Source organism: Rhinatrema bivittatum, chromosome 5 (assembly GCF_901001135.1).
Source record: "Rhinatrema bivittatum chromosome 5, aRhiBiv1.1, whole genome shotgun sequence".
NCBI classification, from domain to species: domain Eukaryota; kingdom Metazoa; phylum Chordata; class Amphibia; order Gymnophiona; family Rhinatrematidae; genus Rhinatrema; species Rhinatrema bivittatum.
Genome location: NC_042619.1, coordinates 52,840,333 through 52,860,155, shown reverse-complemented (window position 1 = coordinate 52,860,155; position 19,823 = coordinate 52,840,333). Strand labels below are relative to the sequence as shown.

General features: G+C 42.1%; 1 protein-coding gene across 3 annotated transcripts in view; it reads left to right on the top strand.

Annotated features, from left to right (window-relative positions):
• The window catches only part of MRE11 (MRE11 homolog, double strand break repair nuclease), a 204,117-nt gene that overhangs the window by 100,133 nt on the left and 84,161 nt on the right, over positions 1 to 19,823 (top strand). For all 3 annotated transcript variants that reach the window (XM_029602352.1, XM_029602354.1, XM_029602353.1), the window contains one exon: positions 12,200 to 12,306. In XM_029602352.1, coding sequence (XP_029458212.1) covers positions 12,200 to 12,306 — 107 coding nt within the window. The remainder of the gene's footprint in view (positions 1 to 12,199; positions 12,307 to 19,823) is intronic.

Genomic DNA, 19,823 nt, shown 5'->3' with positions numbered 1-19,823 from the left:
GACCAGAATTGTACACAGTATTCAAGGTGCGGTCTCACCATGGAGCGATACAGAGGCATTATGACATTTTCCGTTTTATTCACCATTCCCTTTCTAATAATTCCCAACATTCTGTTTGCTTTTTTGACTGCCGCAGCATACTGAACCGACAATTTCAATGTGTTATTCACTATGACACCTAGATCTCTTTCTTGGGTTGTAGCACCTAATATGGAACCCAACATTGTGTAATTATTGCATGGGTTATTTTTCCCTATATGCATCACCTTGCACTTATCCACATTAAATTTCATCTGCCATTTGGATGCCCAATTTTCCAGTCTCACAAGGTCTTCCTGCAATTTATCACAATCTGCTTGTGATTTAACTAATCTGAACAATTTTGTGTCATCTGCAAATTTGATTATATCACTCGTCGTATTTCTTTCTAGATCATTTATAAATATATTGAAAAGTAAGGGTCCCAATACAGATCCTTGAGGCACTCCACTGACCGCTCCCTTCCACTGAGAAAATTGTCCATGTAATCCTACTCTCTGTTTCTTGTCTTTTAGCCAGTTTGCAATCCACGAAAGGACATCGCCACCTATCCCGTGACTTTTTACTTTTCCTAGAAGCCTCTCATGAGGAACTTTGTCAAACGCCTTCTGAAAATCCAAGTATACTATATCTACCGGTTCACCAAATTGGAATTGGAATTGGTCCACTATCGAAAACCAGTGATGCGTGCCCTAAGCATCTCCAGTGAAGGCATCTGTCTAGAACAGGTTGCTACTACTCTAGCAGCTGCATTTTGAACAACTTGTAGCCTATGTTATGCGAGAGCTGCTAAGGCCCACATGCAGGTTTCTGTATATAGTTTAGGAAGAAGGTTTCATGATCGGAGAGCATCAACCTGGTGCAGCAGGAAAGGATCCTGTAGCAAGGACCTGCTTTCCAGGTGGTGTATTGTCCTCTCGCACTGAGGATGTCTCTCCCAAGGCTACTGCCCAGGAGGGAAGGGTTAAGTTGGCCGTCATAGTTGGTGATTCGATTATTAGGAATGTAGACATCTGGGTGGCTGGTGGACGTGAGGATTGCCTGGTAACATGCCTAACTGATGTGAAGGTGGCGGACCTCATGCGTCACCTAGATAGGATTTTAGACAGTGCTGGGGAGGAGCCGGCTGTCGTGGTACATGTGGGCACCAACGACATAGGAAAATGTGGGAGGGAGGTTCTGGAAGCCAAATTAGGCTCTTAGGTAGAAAGCTTAAATCCAGAACCTCCAGGGTAGCATTCTCTGAAATGCTCCCTGTTCCATGCGCAGGTCCCCAGAGGCAGGCAGAGCTCTGGAGTCTCAATGCGTGGATGAAACAATGGAGCAAGGAAGAGGGATTCAGTTTTGTAAGGAATTGGGGAACCTTTTGGGGAAGGGGAGAGTCTTTTCCGAAGGGATGGGCTCCACCTTAATCAGGGTGGAACCAAGCTGCTGGCACTAACCTTTAAAAAGGAGATAGAACAACTTTTAAACTAGAACAAAGGGGATAGCTGACAGTCGCTCAGCAGCACATGGTTCAGAGGGAGGTATCTTCAAAGGATACTAATGACGCATTAGAATTAGAGCATCCCAACAGTGAGGTTCCAATAATAAGAAAAGTAGTCCAAGTGCCTGGAATTAAAAACTCACCTGAGCTAAAAGATTTCAATTTATCCCTATCAATTAAAAAGCAGAATGAAAATACAAACAAAAAACAAACTTTGAAATGTTTGTATGCTAATGCCAGAAGTCTAAGAAGTAAGATGGGAGAATTAGAATGTAAAGCAGTGAATGATGACATAGACTTAATTGGCATCTCAGAGACATGGTGGAAGGAGGATAACCAATGGGACTGTGCTATACCGGGGTACAAATTATATCGTGATGACAGAGAGGAGCATCTGGGAGGTGTGGTGGCGCTTTATGTCCAGGATGGCATAGAGTCCAACAGGATAAAGATCCTGCCAGAAACTAAACTTTTGAAAAGGGAAACTTTGAAAACATAAGACCAGAAGAAATTGCCATGATGGGTCAGACCAAGGGTCCATCAAGCCCAGCATTCTGTTTCCAACAGAGGCCAAACCAGGCCACAAGAACCTGGCAAGTACCTAAACACCGAGAAGATCCCATGCTACTGATGCCAGTAATAGCAGAGGCCATTCCCTAAGTCAGCTTGATTAATAGCAGTTAATGGACTTCTCCTCCAAGAACTTATCCAAACCTTTTTTGAACCCAGCTACACTAACTGCACTAACCACATCCTCTGGCAACAAATTCCAGAGCTTAATAGTGCGTTGAGTGAAAAAGAATTTTCTCTGATTAGTCTTAAAAGTGCTACTTGCTAACTTCATGAAGTGTCCCCTAGTCCTATTATCCGAAAGTGTAAATAACCAATTCATATCTACTCTCATGATTTTAAAGACCTTTATTATATCCCCCCCCCTCGGCTGTTTCTTCTCCAAGCTGAACAGCCCTAACCTCTTCAGCCTTTCCTCATAGGGGAGTTGTTCCATCCCCTTTATCATTTTGGTTGCCCTTCTCTGTACCTTCTCCATCGCAACAATATCTTTTTTGAAATGCATCAACCAGAATTGTACAAAGTATTCAAGGTGTGGACTCACCATGGAGCGATACAGAGGCATTATGACATTTTCTTTTTTATGAATCATTCCCTTCCTAATAATTCGTAACATTCTGTTTGCTTTTTTGACTGCTGCAGCACACTGAGCTGACGATTTTAAAGTATTATCCACTATGATGCCTAGATCTTTTTCCTGGGTGGTAGCTCCTAATATGGAACCTAACATCGTGTAACTACAGCAAGGGTTATTTTTCCCTATATGTACACCTTGCACTTGTCCACATTAAATTTCATCTGCCATTTGGATGCCCAATCTTCCAAGCTCACAAGGTCCTCCTGTAATGTATCACAATCTGCTTGTGATTTAACTACTCTGTCTAATTTTGTATCATCCACAAATTTGATAACTTCACTCATTATATTCCTTTCCAGATCATTTATAAATACAGCGGGCCCTTGAGTTACGTCCAGCTCGAGTTACGACCAATTCCGGTTACGACCAACTTTCCCGGTCTTGAGTTATGACCAAATTTCGGGTTACGAACAAAATTCTGGTTTTGAGTTGCGAATAGATCTCATGTTACAACCAAAATATTTCCATGAGAGAGAGAGAGCGAGAGCCTAGCCATAATGCCTTCAAACTAGATAGGTATTTATATCTCTATGGGAGGCTCACCTAGTAACTTGAGGTGAGGTGAAGGGGTTAGGGGCCACTTTGACATGCAGTGTGTGGCGTACAAACAGAACAATGCACTCTTGTGAAGATTTGATGACCTTCGGAGTGAGGAAACTTACGGAAAGATGAGATTTATGCAGTGTTCTCTCAACCTAGCTTGATGTCCATATGCAGATATCATAAAGGAACTGGTTGGAGGAGGTGAAATTGCTGTTTCTGGTAGGCTAGGAACATTTTATAACATTTTGGTGAGTACACTAGGAAATGTTTGGTGTTTCTGGTAATTACAGATATTATACAACCATTTTTTATTATAGAAATGGTTAGGTAAGGGGTGCTTTTGTGAGGTTTGGAACGCATTATGGGTATTTCCATTATTTCCTATGGAAAAAATAGTCTTGACTTACAACCAACTTGAGTTACAACAAGCCCTCTGGAACCAATTGAGTTCATAAGTCAAGGGACCACTGTACATTGAAAAGCACCGGTCCAAGTACAGATCCCTGAGGCACTCCACTGTTTATCCTTTCCCACTGAGAAAATTGACCATTTAATCCTACTCTCTGTTTCCTGTCTTTTAACCAGTTTGTAATCCACGAAAAGACATTGCCTCCTATCCCATGACTTTTTAGCTTTCTTAGAAGCCTCTCATGAGGGACTTTGTCAAATGCTTTCTGAAAATCCAAATACACTACATCTACCAGTTCATCTTTATCCACATGTTTATTAACCCCTTCAAAAAAAAAAAAAGCAGATTTTTAAGGCAAGACGTCCCTTGGGTTAAATCCATGTTGACTGTGTTCCATTAAACCATGTCTTTCTATATGGTCTACGATTTTGATCTTTAGAATAGTTTCCACTATTTTTCCCGGCACTGAAGTCAGGCTCACTGGTATATAGTTTCCTGGATCGTCCCTGGAGCCCTTCTTAAATATTGGGGTTACACTGGCCACCCTCTAGTCTTCAGGTACAATGGATGATTTTAATGATAGGTTACAAATTTTAACTAATAGATCAGAAATTTCATTTTTGAGTTCCTTCAGTACCCTAGGATGCATACCTAGCAGATGATACAAAATTATTCAGAATAGTTAAATCACAAGCGGATTGTGGTGAATTGCAGTAGGACATTGTGAGATTTGAAAATTGGGCATCCAAATGGGAGATGAAATTTAATGTTGGTAAGTACAAGGTGATGCATATAGGGAAAAGTAACCCATGCTGTAGTTACATGATGTTAGGTTTCATATCAGGAGCTACCACCCAGGAAAGAGATCTAGGCATCATAGTGGATAATACTTTGAAACTGTCGCTTCCTCCTCCTGGGTGGAGTGTTCCTAGGGTCTGCAGACTTTTCTGCAAGGGTGCCGAACGAAGGTGAAGCAACCTACTATGTAGGGATCATGTGCTTGGGCCTCCCATTTTTTCAGTCATGGCAGGCAAATACCGCAGGGAGGCTGTCCCTGGTAATGTTCAAGGATCCTGAGACATTGTAGGATTCTGATGGGGAATTGGTTTTCTCATTTCTAGAAGAGGGAGAAATTGTATCTGATTGAGTGCTGCTTTGGACTCTACTTAGATTCTTTCTTTTTTCACAGAGATGTCTTGCTGAGTTTGTTGGCTCAGACCCTGAACACACTTAGTTGGCCAGAAGTCAATTTTAAGTTAAGCATCCTGTTTTTTTCCCCCCTGTATACAATTAAAGAGATATTGGATTTAAAGAAGGCAAATGCAGCTCTCAAGGTTTCCCGTTTCCGTATGGAAACTAAGATCCAACTCTGAGGTCCATCATAGCAGTGATACGCAAGGGAGAGTTCTTGGCATCTCTTGCCTTGATAGAGGCATATCTGCACATAGCTATCAGGCCGGAGCACCAGAGATTCCTGAGAATCATGGTCCTAAGGGAACATTTTTGGTTTCGAGCCCTTTCCTTCGGCTGGCTACAGCTCCATGTACCTTCACTAAGGTGATGGTAGTAGGGGCAGCCACATTGCAAAAGGAGGGTGTGTTGGTGTATCCTTATCTGGATAACTGGCTCATTCATGTGAAACCAAATGTCCTCTGTCGACAATTGGTACAAAAGGTACCGAAGTGCTTGAAGTCTCTAGGATGGGTGGTGAACCTAGCAATGAGCCATTTAGTTCTCTTACAAATTTTGGAGTATCTGGGAGTTCAGTTTGACACACTGGTGGAGAGAGTGTTTCTCATGGAGAGAGATTGCTGAAATTGCAGAGTCAGGTTAGGCTTCTGCTAGAGCTTTCAGTGCCCAGACTCTGGGATTGTTTATAGGTCTGGGTTCTATAGCATCGACATTGGAATTAATGCATTGGGCATTCGCACATATGCAGCCTCTGCAGGGGCTTGTCTCCCGCTGGAATCCGTTATTGGAAGAGTTTCATCTTTCTTGTCCATTAGAGAGGGAAGCCAGGGACAGTCTTTTGTAGTGCTTACTTGCACCAATCTTGTGCATAGTTCGGAATTGGCGATTCCGAACTGGATAATAGTCACCACTGATGCAAGCCCCTCTGGATAGAGAATGGTGTGGCAAGATCAGTTGACACAGGGCCAGTGGTTGAAACAGGAAGCATCATGGCCTATCAGTTGGTTAGAGACGAGAGCGGTGCATTTCACTTTGCTTGCCTGTCTGCCAAGTTTATGTGGCCATCTTGTATGGATCCTATCAGACAATGTGACGACTGTGGATTACATCAACCATCAAGGCAGAACCATAATCAGACAGTGGCTCAAGACGCCCGAGAGTTGATTCTCTGGGCAGAACAGCATATGGAGCAGATGGCAGCAGATCACATCGCCGGAGTGAGCAACGTTCAAGAGGATGTTATCAGTCGGAGAAAGTTAGACCCCAGGGAATGAGAGCTGTCGGAGGCAACAATGTGTCTCATTCAAGGAAGATGGGGATATCCCGACCAAAGAGGAACACCAAGGCATCGCAATTTTACAGTTCCTGAACAGAACACGGTACAAAGGAATCGGAGCTCTGGTGCTGCCATGGACTTGAGGGATTCTTCTTTGTCTTCCGTCCCATGGCCTCTGGTGGACAAGGGATTATGGCGGTTAGAGAAACATCCAGGCAACGTGATCCTGGTAGCTCCAAAGTGGCTGTATTGACCATGCTTCCCAGATCTGATCAACATGGCCAGCGATGGGCCCTGAGGTTCGGACATTGGTGAACTGTTTTCCACCAGGGCCCAATATTTTTGGGTTAGGCAGCTCACTTCTGTCTGGCAGTTTCACTTCTGAAAGGAAACAACTGAAATGGAGGGGATATTCTGAAGTGGTTATTTCCACCTTCTACATCCTTGACATATGTTTGAATTTGGAGGATTTTCAAGTCCTGATCTACTGGTCACAGAGTGCAGCCTCAGTCTGTTTAGCTATGGTGTCTTATATTTTGGCTTTTCTACAGAAAGGTTCTGGTCAAGGGACTGGCCTTTAATTCTCTGAGTGTCCAGGTAGCAACATTGGGTTGTCTCTGGGATAAGGTGCAAGGGTCTCTTCTTCTGCAGATCAGATGTTCTGTGGTTCCTTCAGGGAGCTAAGAACTTGCATCCTCAGTTACAGAACATTTGTCCATCTTGAAACCTGAATCTAGTCCTTAGAGGATCGTGTGAGGCTTGGTTTGAACCACTAAAGAGAACTACGGTTAAGGACTTGACTCTAAAGTGGTTTTCTTGGTGGCTATTTGTTCAATCAGGAGAATTTCGGAGCTCTAGGCGTTGTCATGTCAAGGTCCCCCTTCCTACAGATGTCTGATTCAAGGGTATCTTTGTGCATAGTGCCTTCTTTTCTGCCTAAGATAGCGTTCCATCTTAGACAGTAGAGCTTCCAGCTTTTATGGATTTTGATTCCTCTACGCCTCATGCGGGAGAGCTTAGATTGGAGGCATGCAATATTGAGGTATCTAAAGGTCACTTATGATTTCCATAAATCGCATCACCTCTTTTTAGATCGTATCACCTCTTTGTACTGTGGAGTGGTCCAAAGAAGGGAAATAAGTTATCTAAGGCTACAGTTGTGCGGTGGCTGAAGGAAGCGATTGAGTCAGTTTACATTTCTAAAAAGGGTGCCCAACACCAGGGGGGTTTGGGGCGCACTTGACGCATTCTCAGGCGACTTCCTGGAATGAATCACAGCTGGTGTCTCTGCATGAAATTTGCTGGGTGGCTACTGGGAGTCGTTGCCCACTTTTGCTAGACATTATCACTTGGATGTCAGGGCTCCAGTTTCCATGTGTTTTAGTGAGAGTGTTCTACAAGTGGAACTCTCCACAACCCACCCAAGTTAAGAGGAGCTTAGGTACATCCATGGAGTCTGGAATGATCTGGGTATGTACAGGGAAAGGAAAATTGGTTCTTACCTGATAATTTTCGTTCCTCTAGTACCATAGATCAGTCCAGAGACTGGCCCATTTACTGGGGGGGGGGGAGGGGAGTCTGAGTCTGCTGCTCATACTTTTGCTTTGAATATAGTGTGGAGTTGTTGAAGGTTTTCAGTGCTGATCGCTTATGTTGAATTTGGGAAATGAATTATCTTTTTGGGCAACTTCACCTTCTTCTGGCTCATTGGCGGGGAGCGAGTATGATTAGATCCTTGCTTAGAAATTTATGGTTGTTGTCATCTTGGTACAGGTCAATATTGAGGGACTGCAGGTGGCACACTGGGAGTGGAGGAGTAACGTAGTGGTTAGTGCAGCAGGATATCAACCAGGAAACCAGGGTGCGAGTCCCACTGTTGCTCCTTGTGACCTTGGGCAAGTCACTTTACCCTCCATTGCTTCAGGTACAAACTTAAATTGTAAGCCCCCTGGGGATAGGGAAAATACCTACAGTACCTGAATATAATCTGCTTTGAAGTGCTGCAAAAAGTGGAATATAGAAAAATCTAAATAAATAAATGTACAGTGTCAATTAGACTTTCTCTGTTGCCATTTGCTGGCAGGGAGGCAAAACCCAGGAGTCTGGAATGAAAATCAGTAGGTAAGAACCAATTTTCCTTTATTTAAGATCACAACTTACTTTTCCCAATCACTTCCTTTCTGGATGCTGAAGAATTTACACTGAGGCGGTTGTTTTTCTGACAAGGTATGGTCAAAACAATTTTTCCAATAATTGATAGCTAGTGGTGGAGGAAGGAGAGAGGTGGGAACTGTACAAGATACATGTGAGCAAGCACAGCTCAGGAATCTAATCCCATGATCTTGCCATTTTTGGCTGGATAGATTCTTTCTTTCTTTCTTCCAGCAGTTGGATTTGCTTTGCTGAAATACCACATGGTGGGAGATGATGTGAGCACCTATGCCCTAGCTGAAGCCACGGGCATCATGGAATGCAAACTTTTGTAGGGTATTAGGACCAGTTGTAGGGTATTGGGACCAGTTGTAGGGTATTGGGACCAGTTTCTCTGAATATGGCTGCCATAGTTGGTCTTTGGACTTACAAACACCACAGATGTATTGTTGCCCTATAAGCTTGATTAATGGTAGGAAACTATCTCTTCAGGGCAGACGTTGCCAGACTTGTCTACGGTACGGAAAGCAATTAAGTATTTGGAAACTAGACAAAAGATTTTGATTTTTATTGAGAAGAAACTGAGGAGTAAATTAAAAGTCTAAAAATAAGTCGATTTGGTTAATCAGCGCTGTCACCCAGACATAGCTGTGATAATGACTTTGGAGCGCAGAATTCCTTCAAATTAAAGACAGGCATGAGTATGTGATAAGTCTCAAAGCAAGAATATAAGGATAATTGGTGTGAAAGACTGTGTTGAAAATAATTACGCTGGCAGAATAAATGTTGCTTTGTTAAGTTAGTTATTGGAGACAGAATCAGAGCAAGGCAAAAGGGTGGCTACGTTTTGCCAGATACCGAATATCCACTTTTGGTGCTGCTCTGAAAAAAAAGTTCCTTTTTCAGTAGCTCTGAAGAAAAACTGGCAGGAAAAGGCATGTTAGTGCAGAACAATAATGTTTTTGTTTTTTTTAAACCTGAAGGAACACTGTTCATGAGGTTTGAAGCAGATGCTAAGGAACATGCTGAGAAATTGGTTAAGCAGGAAGCTGTTGTCAGCACATGAGGGACAGAGGTTTGATATTTACCCAGGCTTATCTTTGTAACCACTAACAGAAGGGAAAATACTTCATTTAGGTTTTCATCAGAAGTGGCAGTTTTGTACTCTGCAACTGTTAGTTCTGTGAAAAAAAAAAAGATATATTTGGTGGTTACCTTGATATTGAGCTTTTTTTGGGAAAAGGACTTGTGAAAGCCCAAGGGTATTAGCATTGACACTGTGAAAAAAAGACTTTATTTATTTATTTATTTATTTATTTCAGATTTTTATATACCGGCATTCGAGACAGCAGTCACATCATGCTGGTTCACATAAAACAGGGGTGCATAGTAAACATAACTATAACAAGGTGTTGAAAAGGCAGTTACATAAAACAGGGTGATACGAACTTGGCTGAGAAGGAAGAGAAAGGACAGGTTATTAATTCACAAATATCAAACAATAGAAGATATGGTTAACCAAGATATGGTTAACTTTACATGGCTCCTTTTGAATCATGTCAGCTAACAATGTTTAAGTTGGTTTTGTCTTGTACAGGGTTGTGTTTTTTTCCCCAACTTTTTTTTTCAGTCTTTAATTTCTGATTTGCTCTGTTGACTGTTCCAGTTTTTGTTTGATGCACAGTATCCATGGGCTTATGTGTGTATTAATCTAAAGACTGATTTAATGAAATAGAGCGCAGAATCTTTCTATTCCCACAAACTGTGAATAAGGTTTATTTTTAAATTTGAGGAGGATCTGCATTTTTAACTTTCATTTTATCTTGTTGGCATTCCTTGTGTAAATTGCTTATTTTCTTGTATTTGTTGACTTTTCAAAAACAAAAAAAAAAAAACCCCAGTAAAAATAAGCGATGACCATCAGTCAAGAGATTGACATTTTCCCTTATGAGAACCTCTGTGGTGCCACGAAGGGCCGCATTGGCCTTTTAGATGATGCCAGGACCTTAGCAAGTAAGGTCCTGGCATAGCAAATAGAACAAGAGTTCCATCAGGATTTCAATCTACATCTGAAAGTTTGAAATGTTAAAAGCTCCAACTGCCTGCCTGCTTTTGTTTTAGTATCTTTTTTTTTCTCCCAGAAATAAAATGCTGCAGCCGTGCTATGCCAGTCTGACATTGCTCCTCTTGCCCAGTACGACTGCGCTCTTCTCTCTTAAGAACTTCTGTGATGCTCGGTTTTAAATATCTGCCACTATAATTGTGATAATCATAAGTGGGGGAGGGGGGGCACATAAATCACATGGCACTACCTTTTGGAGAAATGGGCGTTTGGGGTGAAGTGGGCCTTAGCAAAGGGTTTTTGACACAGCCCAGGTGATTAAGATCTGATACACCAGTACAGAGAGACAGCTGGTAGTGCCCGGTAAGTACAAAACAGCAATGAGAAATATATAATGTATAATTTTTATTTCATTTGTTTGGAGGAAGTTTGTTTGGCAAAATCTACCACACAAATACAAATATCGGGCCTGATTTTCAAAAGCATTTACTTGGGTAAATGGCTTTTGAAAATTGATATGATAGTATGTTGCATTTACGTGCGCAACTCCTTTGAAAATTACCCCCATTGCCAACATTGGGAGTTCATGTTCCCATGGAGTCCAGGCATCGACAGTGTGGGTAAAGAACCTAGGGTTCTAGTCTGTTGTTTTGTTTGGGAACTTGCCAGGTTCTTGTGGCCTGGTTTTGGCCTCTGTTGGAAACAGGATCCTAGGCTTGATGAACCCTTGGTCTGACTCAGCATGGCAATTTCTTATGTTCTTATGTACTCTGCTTTCCTCCCAAAATAGACTCAGTGACTTACATCATTACAGACATTTGGACATATTTGCCTATTTTTGTTGGCCAGCTACTTATTTATTTTTATTTTATTTATTTATTTTTATATAGTGGTGTTCGATTTTACATATCATATCGGTTTACATTCAAACAAAAATGCAGGAAATCAGGCGTTTCCTTTGTCTAATACATTGTTGAAATCGTCTTTTTTTTTTTTTTTTTTTTTAGCCAGAGTCCCACATTGAACATTTTGTTTGAAATTCATTTGGAAAATTATCTTTTCAGTTTAGGGTCCTTATCCGTGGTCTTGGTTTTTGTTTCGTCCTCCTCGTGGACAATGATTTGTTTCTCCCATTGATGCAACTGACAGTTTGTTCCTATTTTTGTATATTCTTGTTAAGCATTTCCCTGCTTACATTATCACAGTCTTGCAGGGGACAATAATCAAAGCTTTTTATGTGGGTAAAAAAGTATTTAGCCATGTATAAAAAAAAGTCTTCGCTTTATTGCCCCCTCCATCCCCTGTCTGTGGGTACAAGTATGTTTGCTGTTAATAGCATGTATACGCCCCTCCCCCTCCCAAAAATGGGGCAGGGACAGGTTGGGGGAGGGGGATTTGCATTTTCAGACCATCATGCATGCTCTCTGGTGGATACTTAGCACATGTTTGGGTGCGGGCGTAAAGTATGCAGGAACATTTGTATCTGTGTTGTGCACACCAGTGGGATTTTCAAAGGGAAACTCCGTGAAGTTTCCCTTTGAAAATGAGTTTCCTTGTAGGGAGGTCTGCCGTTGCCCTCTATACAAATACCACAATTGCTTATTCCATATCAGCATCAAGCTCATTCCTCACAGTTATATCTCTGTGCACATCCATAGGTCTGGTACTCTCATTCTCTCCATGTACACACTAAAAGCAATAGTGAACACTCAACAAACTAATTCTTAACCTTCAAGATACCAAACACACTTCTGTCAAAAATTCATCTGACTCAGTTCAGTAGTCAAGGCATGCAAGTGTGGCACATTTTAATTTAACTTGTGCTTTATTTTCAGGAGATGAAGAGATTAATTTGGGAAAACTCGTTAGCAGGTCTGCTTCAGAAGGGATGACCCTAAGGGTAGAGGACCTGGTGAAACAATATTTTCAAACTGCAGAGAAGGTAAATCCTTTATTTTGTTTTTTGTTTGTTTGTTTTGTTTGTGTGGTTGAGTAATTTTTTTTTTTTTTTTAAATTAAGGGCTTGATTTGCCACTGGAGGTTTGGGGGACCACTAGGTGAAAAGCATATAAATATATATTTATTTGTATTCATTTCATATTCTGCCTTTTCAGAGGAGAAGGAAGATTACTTGAAATGGTCTGAGAAACATTGTCACAGGAAGAAGGAGAGCAGGGCACAAGTTAGGGGAGAGTCAAGTATTGGTAAAAGAAGAAGACTGCAAGGAGGGACCCCATGTTATAGAGGGTGCGGACAGGAAAGGCGGGGGACGGTGACCCCACCAAGAGTCTAAGGGACAGGCAATCAAGTACTGCGAGGCCAGGGGAGACTAAAACATTCTAACAAATGGGGAGGGGGGTAGACAGGGAGGTAGAGGTAATCAGGTGGTACAGGAAGATATAGGGGAAATATCTACAGTCCACTATTTCATGACTTTCAAAACATTCCAAAATGTCTTCAGAAGGGTCCAAAAAATATTCAGAGCACAGGAAGAGGAAGGGCCAGCTTATACACTCCATTATCAGTCTTTGCTCCGCCTCTGGCCACGCCCATAAAAGGTTAGCTTGCCCACCTAGACGTGTGAAGGTCTAGGTGCAGCTCTGCTCATTAGCTGGAGGGGCCGCTCTTTGCAGGGGCGGCTGCATGCTCTGGGCCACCACGGATAAAGATGAGTGGGAAGAGACTCTGATAGAAAAGGGTTAGCTGAGAAGCATGAATGTGGAATGCAGAGGCAGGATGTGGAGAAGAGAGCAGATGGACAGTGTAACCAAGAAAGAGAAGCACCTGTGGAGGTGCTTTGAAATGTTTTGTGGTGATAATTTTTGAGCACCAAACATTTTTCCTTTTCTTAACATTTGTGTTTGATTGCTTGCTTTTCGCTCTGTTTTTTTTCTTGCTCTTACTCCATTCTCTGTCAATTGCTGCTTTAGACCTAAGGCAGCTCTTAATACCATTTTTCAAATAACTTTCCCTAGGCTATCAAGTACAAGTACGTGACTCCACTTGCAAGCATGTTCTTGATCCAAAAGTTGAAATTTAGTAACAGTATAGCAGAAATAATGAATGTACTAGTACCCTCCCTTGGTTGCTAGCTTGGATAACTGGTTTCTAGGCATGAATATCTTCCCCCATACTTTAATTCCCTTTGTTCATAAAGGTCCCCCATTCCCCTATCTAGGATTGATAATTAGCTGTCAAACTAAATTGAGGCCTATTGTTGGGACTTCTCTCAAATACTAACCTCAATTATCACATACTTCCATACTACGGAATAGAAAAACTGTAAACATTTTCTTGCTTGAAATTTCTCTGTGCCAACCTCGTGCTTTATTGGCTTGTTTTCTAAAACCAGTCTCTGAAAAGAGCATGTTTGGGGTACTGTTTCACCTTCAAATTACCACAGCCATGTGTTCCTTGACAGAACTTTTCAGTTCTATTAAAAAAAAATGTAGAAATCCAAGGCCAAGAAGCCTGCTGGCAGCTCTTCTAATGCATGTGTATGTGGACAAGGATGCCCATTACATGTACCTATTCTGTCTGCTATCGCTGCTTAGGTCCAGATCATGACTCTTCTAACTATTGTAGTTGTGGCTTGATGTCCATGAGGGCACATCAGTACCAAGCCTGGAAGATACAGGCCTGCAGAAGATGCTGTCAGATAAGAGCCCGATGCCTTGGAGGGAGGCCAGACAGTGGAGCAGCTCCTCCTCCCAGAGCACGGCGGCACTGGATTTTTGACACCACATGAAGTCAAAGCAGGATCCTGCTTCTCCTCATTCCTGTAAGTCAGAGAGAATTCTCCCCCCGTAGTAGTACCATCTCTTGGATCCAATACAGATCATGACTTGAGCGAGACTTGGAAGACTTTTGTGCCAAATGAGGAGCTCATAAGAGCAGCTAAGCAACATGAGGGATTCCCTCCATGGCTGTCTCCCTTGGCGCTGAGGAAACTACTGTGATTGGCACAGGGCTCTGCTACAGTGGATCCATCCTAAGAAGCTTAGACAAGGTCTCCCTGACTGTAAGTGCTATCATCCTTCATGGTGCAGAAGATTTTTCTGGGGCTGTATCATTTGTTCTATCCAGATCCCAAGCCGACCAGGGTGTTGTCAGCCCATTGCTGTGGAGTGCACGCTCCAGGATGTGGTCAGTCCTCTTGGCATGTCATGCTAATCTCTGCATCTGTTCCAGTGCGTAACCTCATCAGTGATATGCAAATGAGGATATGGCAGGCTCTGACATGTCTTCTGGTGGCTCAAAAGCTTGATCTGAAGTATAGAGTCCAGCTAGTGCACCACACTGCAGTGGTGGTGAAGGGTGTTGAAGCGTATGAAATGCACCCAGAATCATTCTTACATGCCTTCTGGCAAGAAAGTCTTTCTGAGATCCATGTTAGTGCTCAGATTACAGCTCATCAGTTGTATATGATGTAGTATTTTACAAATGTGTGCAAAAGCTGAAACCTTTGATGAAATTGTCTGACCTAGATCATGTAGCGTTCCTTCGAGTCATGGAAGAATGTGAGCAGTAATGGTGGTGGGGCCATTTGGCAACAGTGTTCATAACATGATCAAATTTAAACTAATAACTGGAAGGGGGACAATAAGTAAATCTGCAGCTCTAACACTAAATTTTAAAAAGGGAAACTTTGATAAAATGAGAAAAATAGAAAAAAACTGAAAGGTGCAGCTGCAAAGGTTAAAAGTGTCAACAGGCATGGACATTGTTTAAAAATACAATCCTAGAGGCACAGTCCATAAGTATTCTGCACATTAAGAAAGGTGGAAGGAAGGCAAAACGATTATCGTCATGGTTAAAAGGTGAGGTGAAAGAGGCTATTTTAGCCAAAATAAATCCTTCAAAAATTGGAAGAAGGATCCATCTGAAGAAAATAGGATAAAACATAAGCATTGTCAAGCTAAGTGTAAAACATTGATAAGATAGGCGAAGAGAGAATTTGAAATGAAATTGGCCATAGAGGCAAAAACTCATAATAAAAACTTTTTAAAATATATCCAAAGCAAGAAATCTGTGAGGGAGTCGGTTGGACCATTAGATGTCAGAGGGGTTAAAGGGGCTCTTAGGGAAGATAAGGCCATTGCAGAAAGACTAAATTAATTCTTTGCCTCCGTGTTTACCAATGAGGATGTTGGGGAGAAACCAGTTCCGGAGATGGTTTTCAGGGGTGATGACTCAGACGAACTGAACGAAATCACTGTGAACCTGGAAGATGTAGTAGGCCAGATTGACAAACTAAAGAGTAGCAAATCACCTGGACCGGGATGGTAAGCATCCTAGGGTTCTGAAGGAACTCAAAAATGAAATTTCTGATCTATTAGTTAAAATTTGTAACCTATCATTAAGATCATCCATTGTACCTGAAGACTGGAGGCTGGCCAATGTAACCCCAATATTTAAAAAAGGCTCCAGGGGCGATCCGGGTAACTATAGACCAGTGAGCCTGACTTCAGTGCCGGGAAAAATAGTGGAAACTATTCTCATGAACAAAATTGTAAAGCATATAGAAATAAGCGGGGAGTAGCTGGCTTGTTACGGCGGTTACTACCCCAAACCAAATGTGCCTGATACTTCACTTTCGATGCATATCCAGCATAGCTCTCTGCTTCAACGGCAGGGGAGAAGAAAAAAACTGATACCTCACGCATATCCAGCATAGCTCCCTGCTTCAACGGCAGGGGAGAAGATAAACAACCAATAAGGGCTGTATAACATAATCTGGGTAAAAACAAATAAGCATGGGTGTAGCTTGCTTATTGCGGCGGTTACTACCCCTACTACCTCTAACTAATCAAGCTAGATATTTCACTTGGATGCAGCTCCATCACCGCTCTCTACATTAATGGCGGGGGTGGAAGGGAATTAGAACAAAGAGCTAAGAGAAACAGATAAGTATGGGAGAAGAAATGAGGGAAGCTTGCTGGGCAGACTGGATGGGCCATTTGGTCTTCTTCTGCCGTCATTTCTATGTTTCTATGTTTCATGATTTAATGGAACATAGTCAACATGGATTTACCCAAGGGAAGTCTTGCCTAACAAATCTGCTTCATTTTTTTGAAGGGGTTAATAAACATGTGGATAAAAGTGAACCGGTAGATGGTAGTGTATTTGGATTTTCAGAAGGCGTTTGACAAAGTCCTTCATGAGAGGCTTCTACGAAAACTAAAAAGTCATGGGTTAGGAGGCGATGTCCTTTCGTGGATTACAAGCTGGTTAAAAGACAGGAAACAGAGAGTAGGATTAAATGGTCAGTTTTCTCAGTGGAAAAGGGTAAACAGTGGAGTGCCTCAGGGATCTGTACTTGGACCGGTGCTTTTCAATATATATATAAATGATCTAGAAAGTAATACGACGAGTGAGGTTATCAAATTTGCAGATGATACAAAATTATTCAGAGTAGTTAAATCACAAGCAGACTGTGCTACATTGCAGGAGGACCTTGCAAGACTGGAAGATTGGGCATCCAAATGGCAGATGAAATTTAATGTGGACAAGTGCAAGGTGTTGCATATAGGGAAAAATAACCATTTCTGTAGTTACACGATGTTAGGTTCCATATTAGGAGCTACCACCCAGGAAAAAGATCTAGGCATCATAGTGGATAATACTTTAAAATCGTCAGCTCAGTGTGCTGCAGCAGTCAAAAAAGCAAATAGAATGTTAGGAATTATTAGGAAGGGAATGGTTAATAGAACGGAAAATGTCATAATGCCTCTATATCGCTCCATGGTGAGACCACACCTTGAATACTGTGTACAATTCTGGTCGCCACATCTCAAAAAAGATATAGTTGCGATGGTGAAGGTACAGAGAAGGGCAACCAAAATGATAAAAGGGATGGAACAGCTCCCCTATGAGGAAAGGCTGAAGAGGTTAGGTCTGTTCAGCTTGGAGAAGAGACGGCTGAGGGGAGATATGATAGAGGTCTTTTAAGATCATGAGAGGTCTTGAACGAGTAGATGTGACTCGGTTATTTTCACTTTCGAATAATAGAAGGACTAGGGGCGTTCCATGAAGTTAGCAAGTAGCACATTTAAGACTAATCAGAAAAAATTCTTTTTCACTCAACGCACAATAAAGCTCTGGAATTTGTTGCCAGAGGATGTGGTTAGTGCAGTTAGTGTAGCTGGGTTCAAAAAAGGTTTGGATAAGTTCTTGGCGGAGAAGTCCATTAACGGCTATTAATCAAGTTTACTTAGGGAATAGCCACTGTTATTAATTGCATCAGTAGCATGGGATCTTCTTAGTGTTTGGGTAATTGCCAGGTTCTTGTGGCCTGGTTTTGGCCTCTGTTGGAAACAGGATGCTGGGCTTGATGGACCCTTGGTCTGACCCAGCATGGCAATTTCTTATGTTCTTATGTTCTTATCTTATCTGCTCCATATGTGAAGCTTTCAACGCTGTAGCCAGAAATTCAGCTGCTTCTGTAGGAGCACAAAGGCTCATGTAGTTGCGAGTGAGTGGCCTTTCTGTTTGGTGGATGTACCATGTACAGGGGGCAACCTGTTCATGGATAACATATAGGAGATGGTAGCTTTGATTAAGAAGCATCAATTCTCCCTGCAGCCATTGTCAGCAGCAGCAGGGGACCAGTTGGCCCTTCCAAAGATGTCCTTTCCTCTGTTTTCAACATCATTAAGCTCCTCCCTTTCTCTAGCAGCTGCCTCCTAGAAGTCAGTAGAGGAAAGGTGTCAACTAGAGGCCCAGCAGCAGTCACAGTCTAAGCCTGGGACCATTTTTCAATGTTTGTGAGTCACTCCTCCTCATCTGATGAGAGGGGAAAGGGTGCTTCCTTCCGGAATGGATCCAAGGGCAGGTTTGACCTGAAAATTGTGGAATACCTCTCTTGCCCTCCACTGACCCAGCAGATATCAGTCTTCAGTTCTGATCTCTCTGTCTGTTCAACTACAGCTGGAAGTAGCACCTCTCCTTCAACAAACAGTGATTGAGTTTCCCAGAAATGTGGCTAGGGATTCTATTCCTGGTATTTTCTAATTCCCAAGAAGTCGAGGGGATTGAAGCCTGTTCTGGATTTATGGAAACTGAGCAGATTGTTGGTTTGAGAGAGGTTCAAAATGAATTTCCTCCAGACAGTTCTTCTCCAAGGGATTGGATGTGCGCACTGAATCTGAAAAATGCTTTTGCACAGATTCCCATTATTCCCACTTACCTCATCACCAATACAAAGTACTTTCCTTTGACCTCTTGGTAGCTCTCCGTGTGTTCACAAAATGCCTAGCAGTCATTGTTTCACAGCTTCATTGGCAGGAAGTTTGTGTATTCCAGTACCTACGTAATTGGATAGTGATGATTCCATTTCCAGTTGGAGTCCCCTGAAAGGAGCCATGTGAGGACCAAAGCAGTAAATTTGAGATGCAGACATCCCTTATTTATGTATTTAAAAGGACTTATTGTGTGTACACATCGCAAATGTTCATGGCGGACTACATATAAAAACATTCATAATAAAATCACAACAAATTAAAAAAAAAACCCCAAAAAAACCCCTGATAAAATATAGAGATCAATATAACCCAGCTTCCACAGGGAGAGAACAATCAGTTATGTTAAAGCTTCATGGCCGAAGGCTAATTTGAACAGATGTGCTTTCAGGGCTTTTCGAAATGTTCTGAAACAGGTTGTTAATTGGAGTGGCTCAGGAAGCAAATTCCAAAAAGGGGTCCATCATCTGAAAAGGCCCTTTGGACATCTCCAGATGTGCAAGTTTGACTGACAGAACCTTTAATAGATTTTTGTTTGCTGTTTAATTGGCTAGCACCCTGTTATGCGCTGGACTCTGTCAAGACTCATCAGATGAGAGCCATGGTGACTTCACTGGCTCATCTCATTGCAACTGCCATTAAAGACATCTGCAGAGCTGTTACTTGGTCATCAATCCACATCTTTATGCCCCACTACTGTCTAGACAACATGTCCTGAGGAGAGTAACTTTGGACAAGCATTTCTGTGCAGCTTGTTCACCTAGTAGTCCATTCTCCACTGGTGAGCTCTGCCTTGTTTCGCAATGCAACCTTCTACTTGGGACTCCCCACATGTTATGACTGTTTCATGTCTTCTTGTTGATGGAGAAAGCAAGTATGCTTACCTGTAAATAGAGTTTTTCTTAGTCAGCAGGATGAATGAACCTCCCTGGAGAGTCAACTTCCTTGCTAAAGCTTACACTCTGGAAATGACTGAGGGCCTTTTGAGGAGCATGCGCATGTGAGAGCTCTAGTACATGCTCTAAGATTTTTATTGAGCTCTGAGTGCTGGGTCTGTGTTGGTGCCATCGGATGACATCACCCATTTGTTATGACTGATTCATCCTGTCGACAGAAAACCTTGTTTACAGGTACGCAAACTTGCTATGTTTTTTTAAATCTTTTTTTTTTTCTTAATGTAGTTTATAAAATTTATCATTTTCCCTTCAAATATTTTACT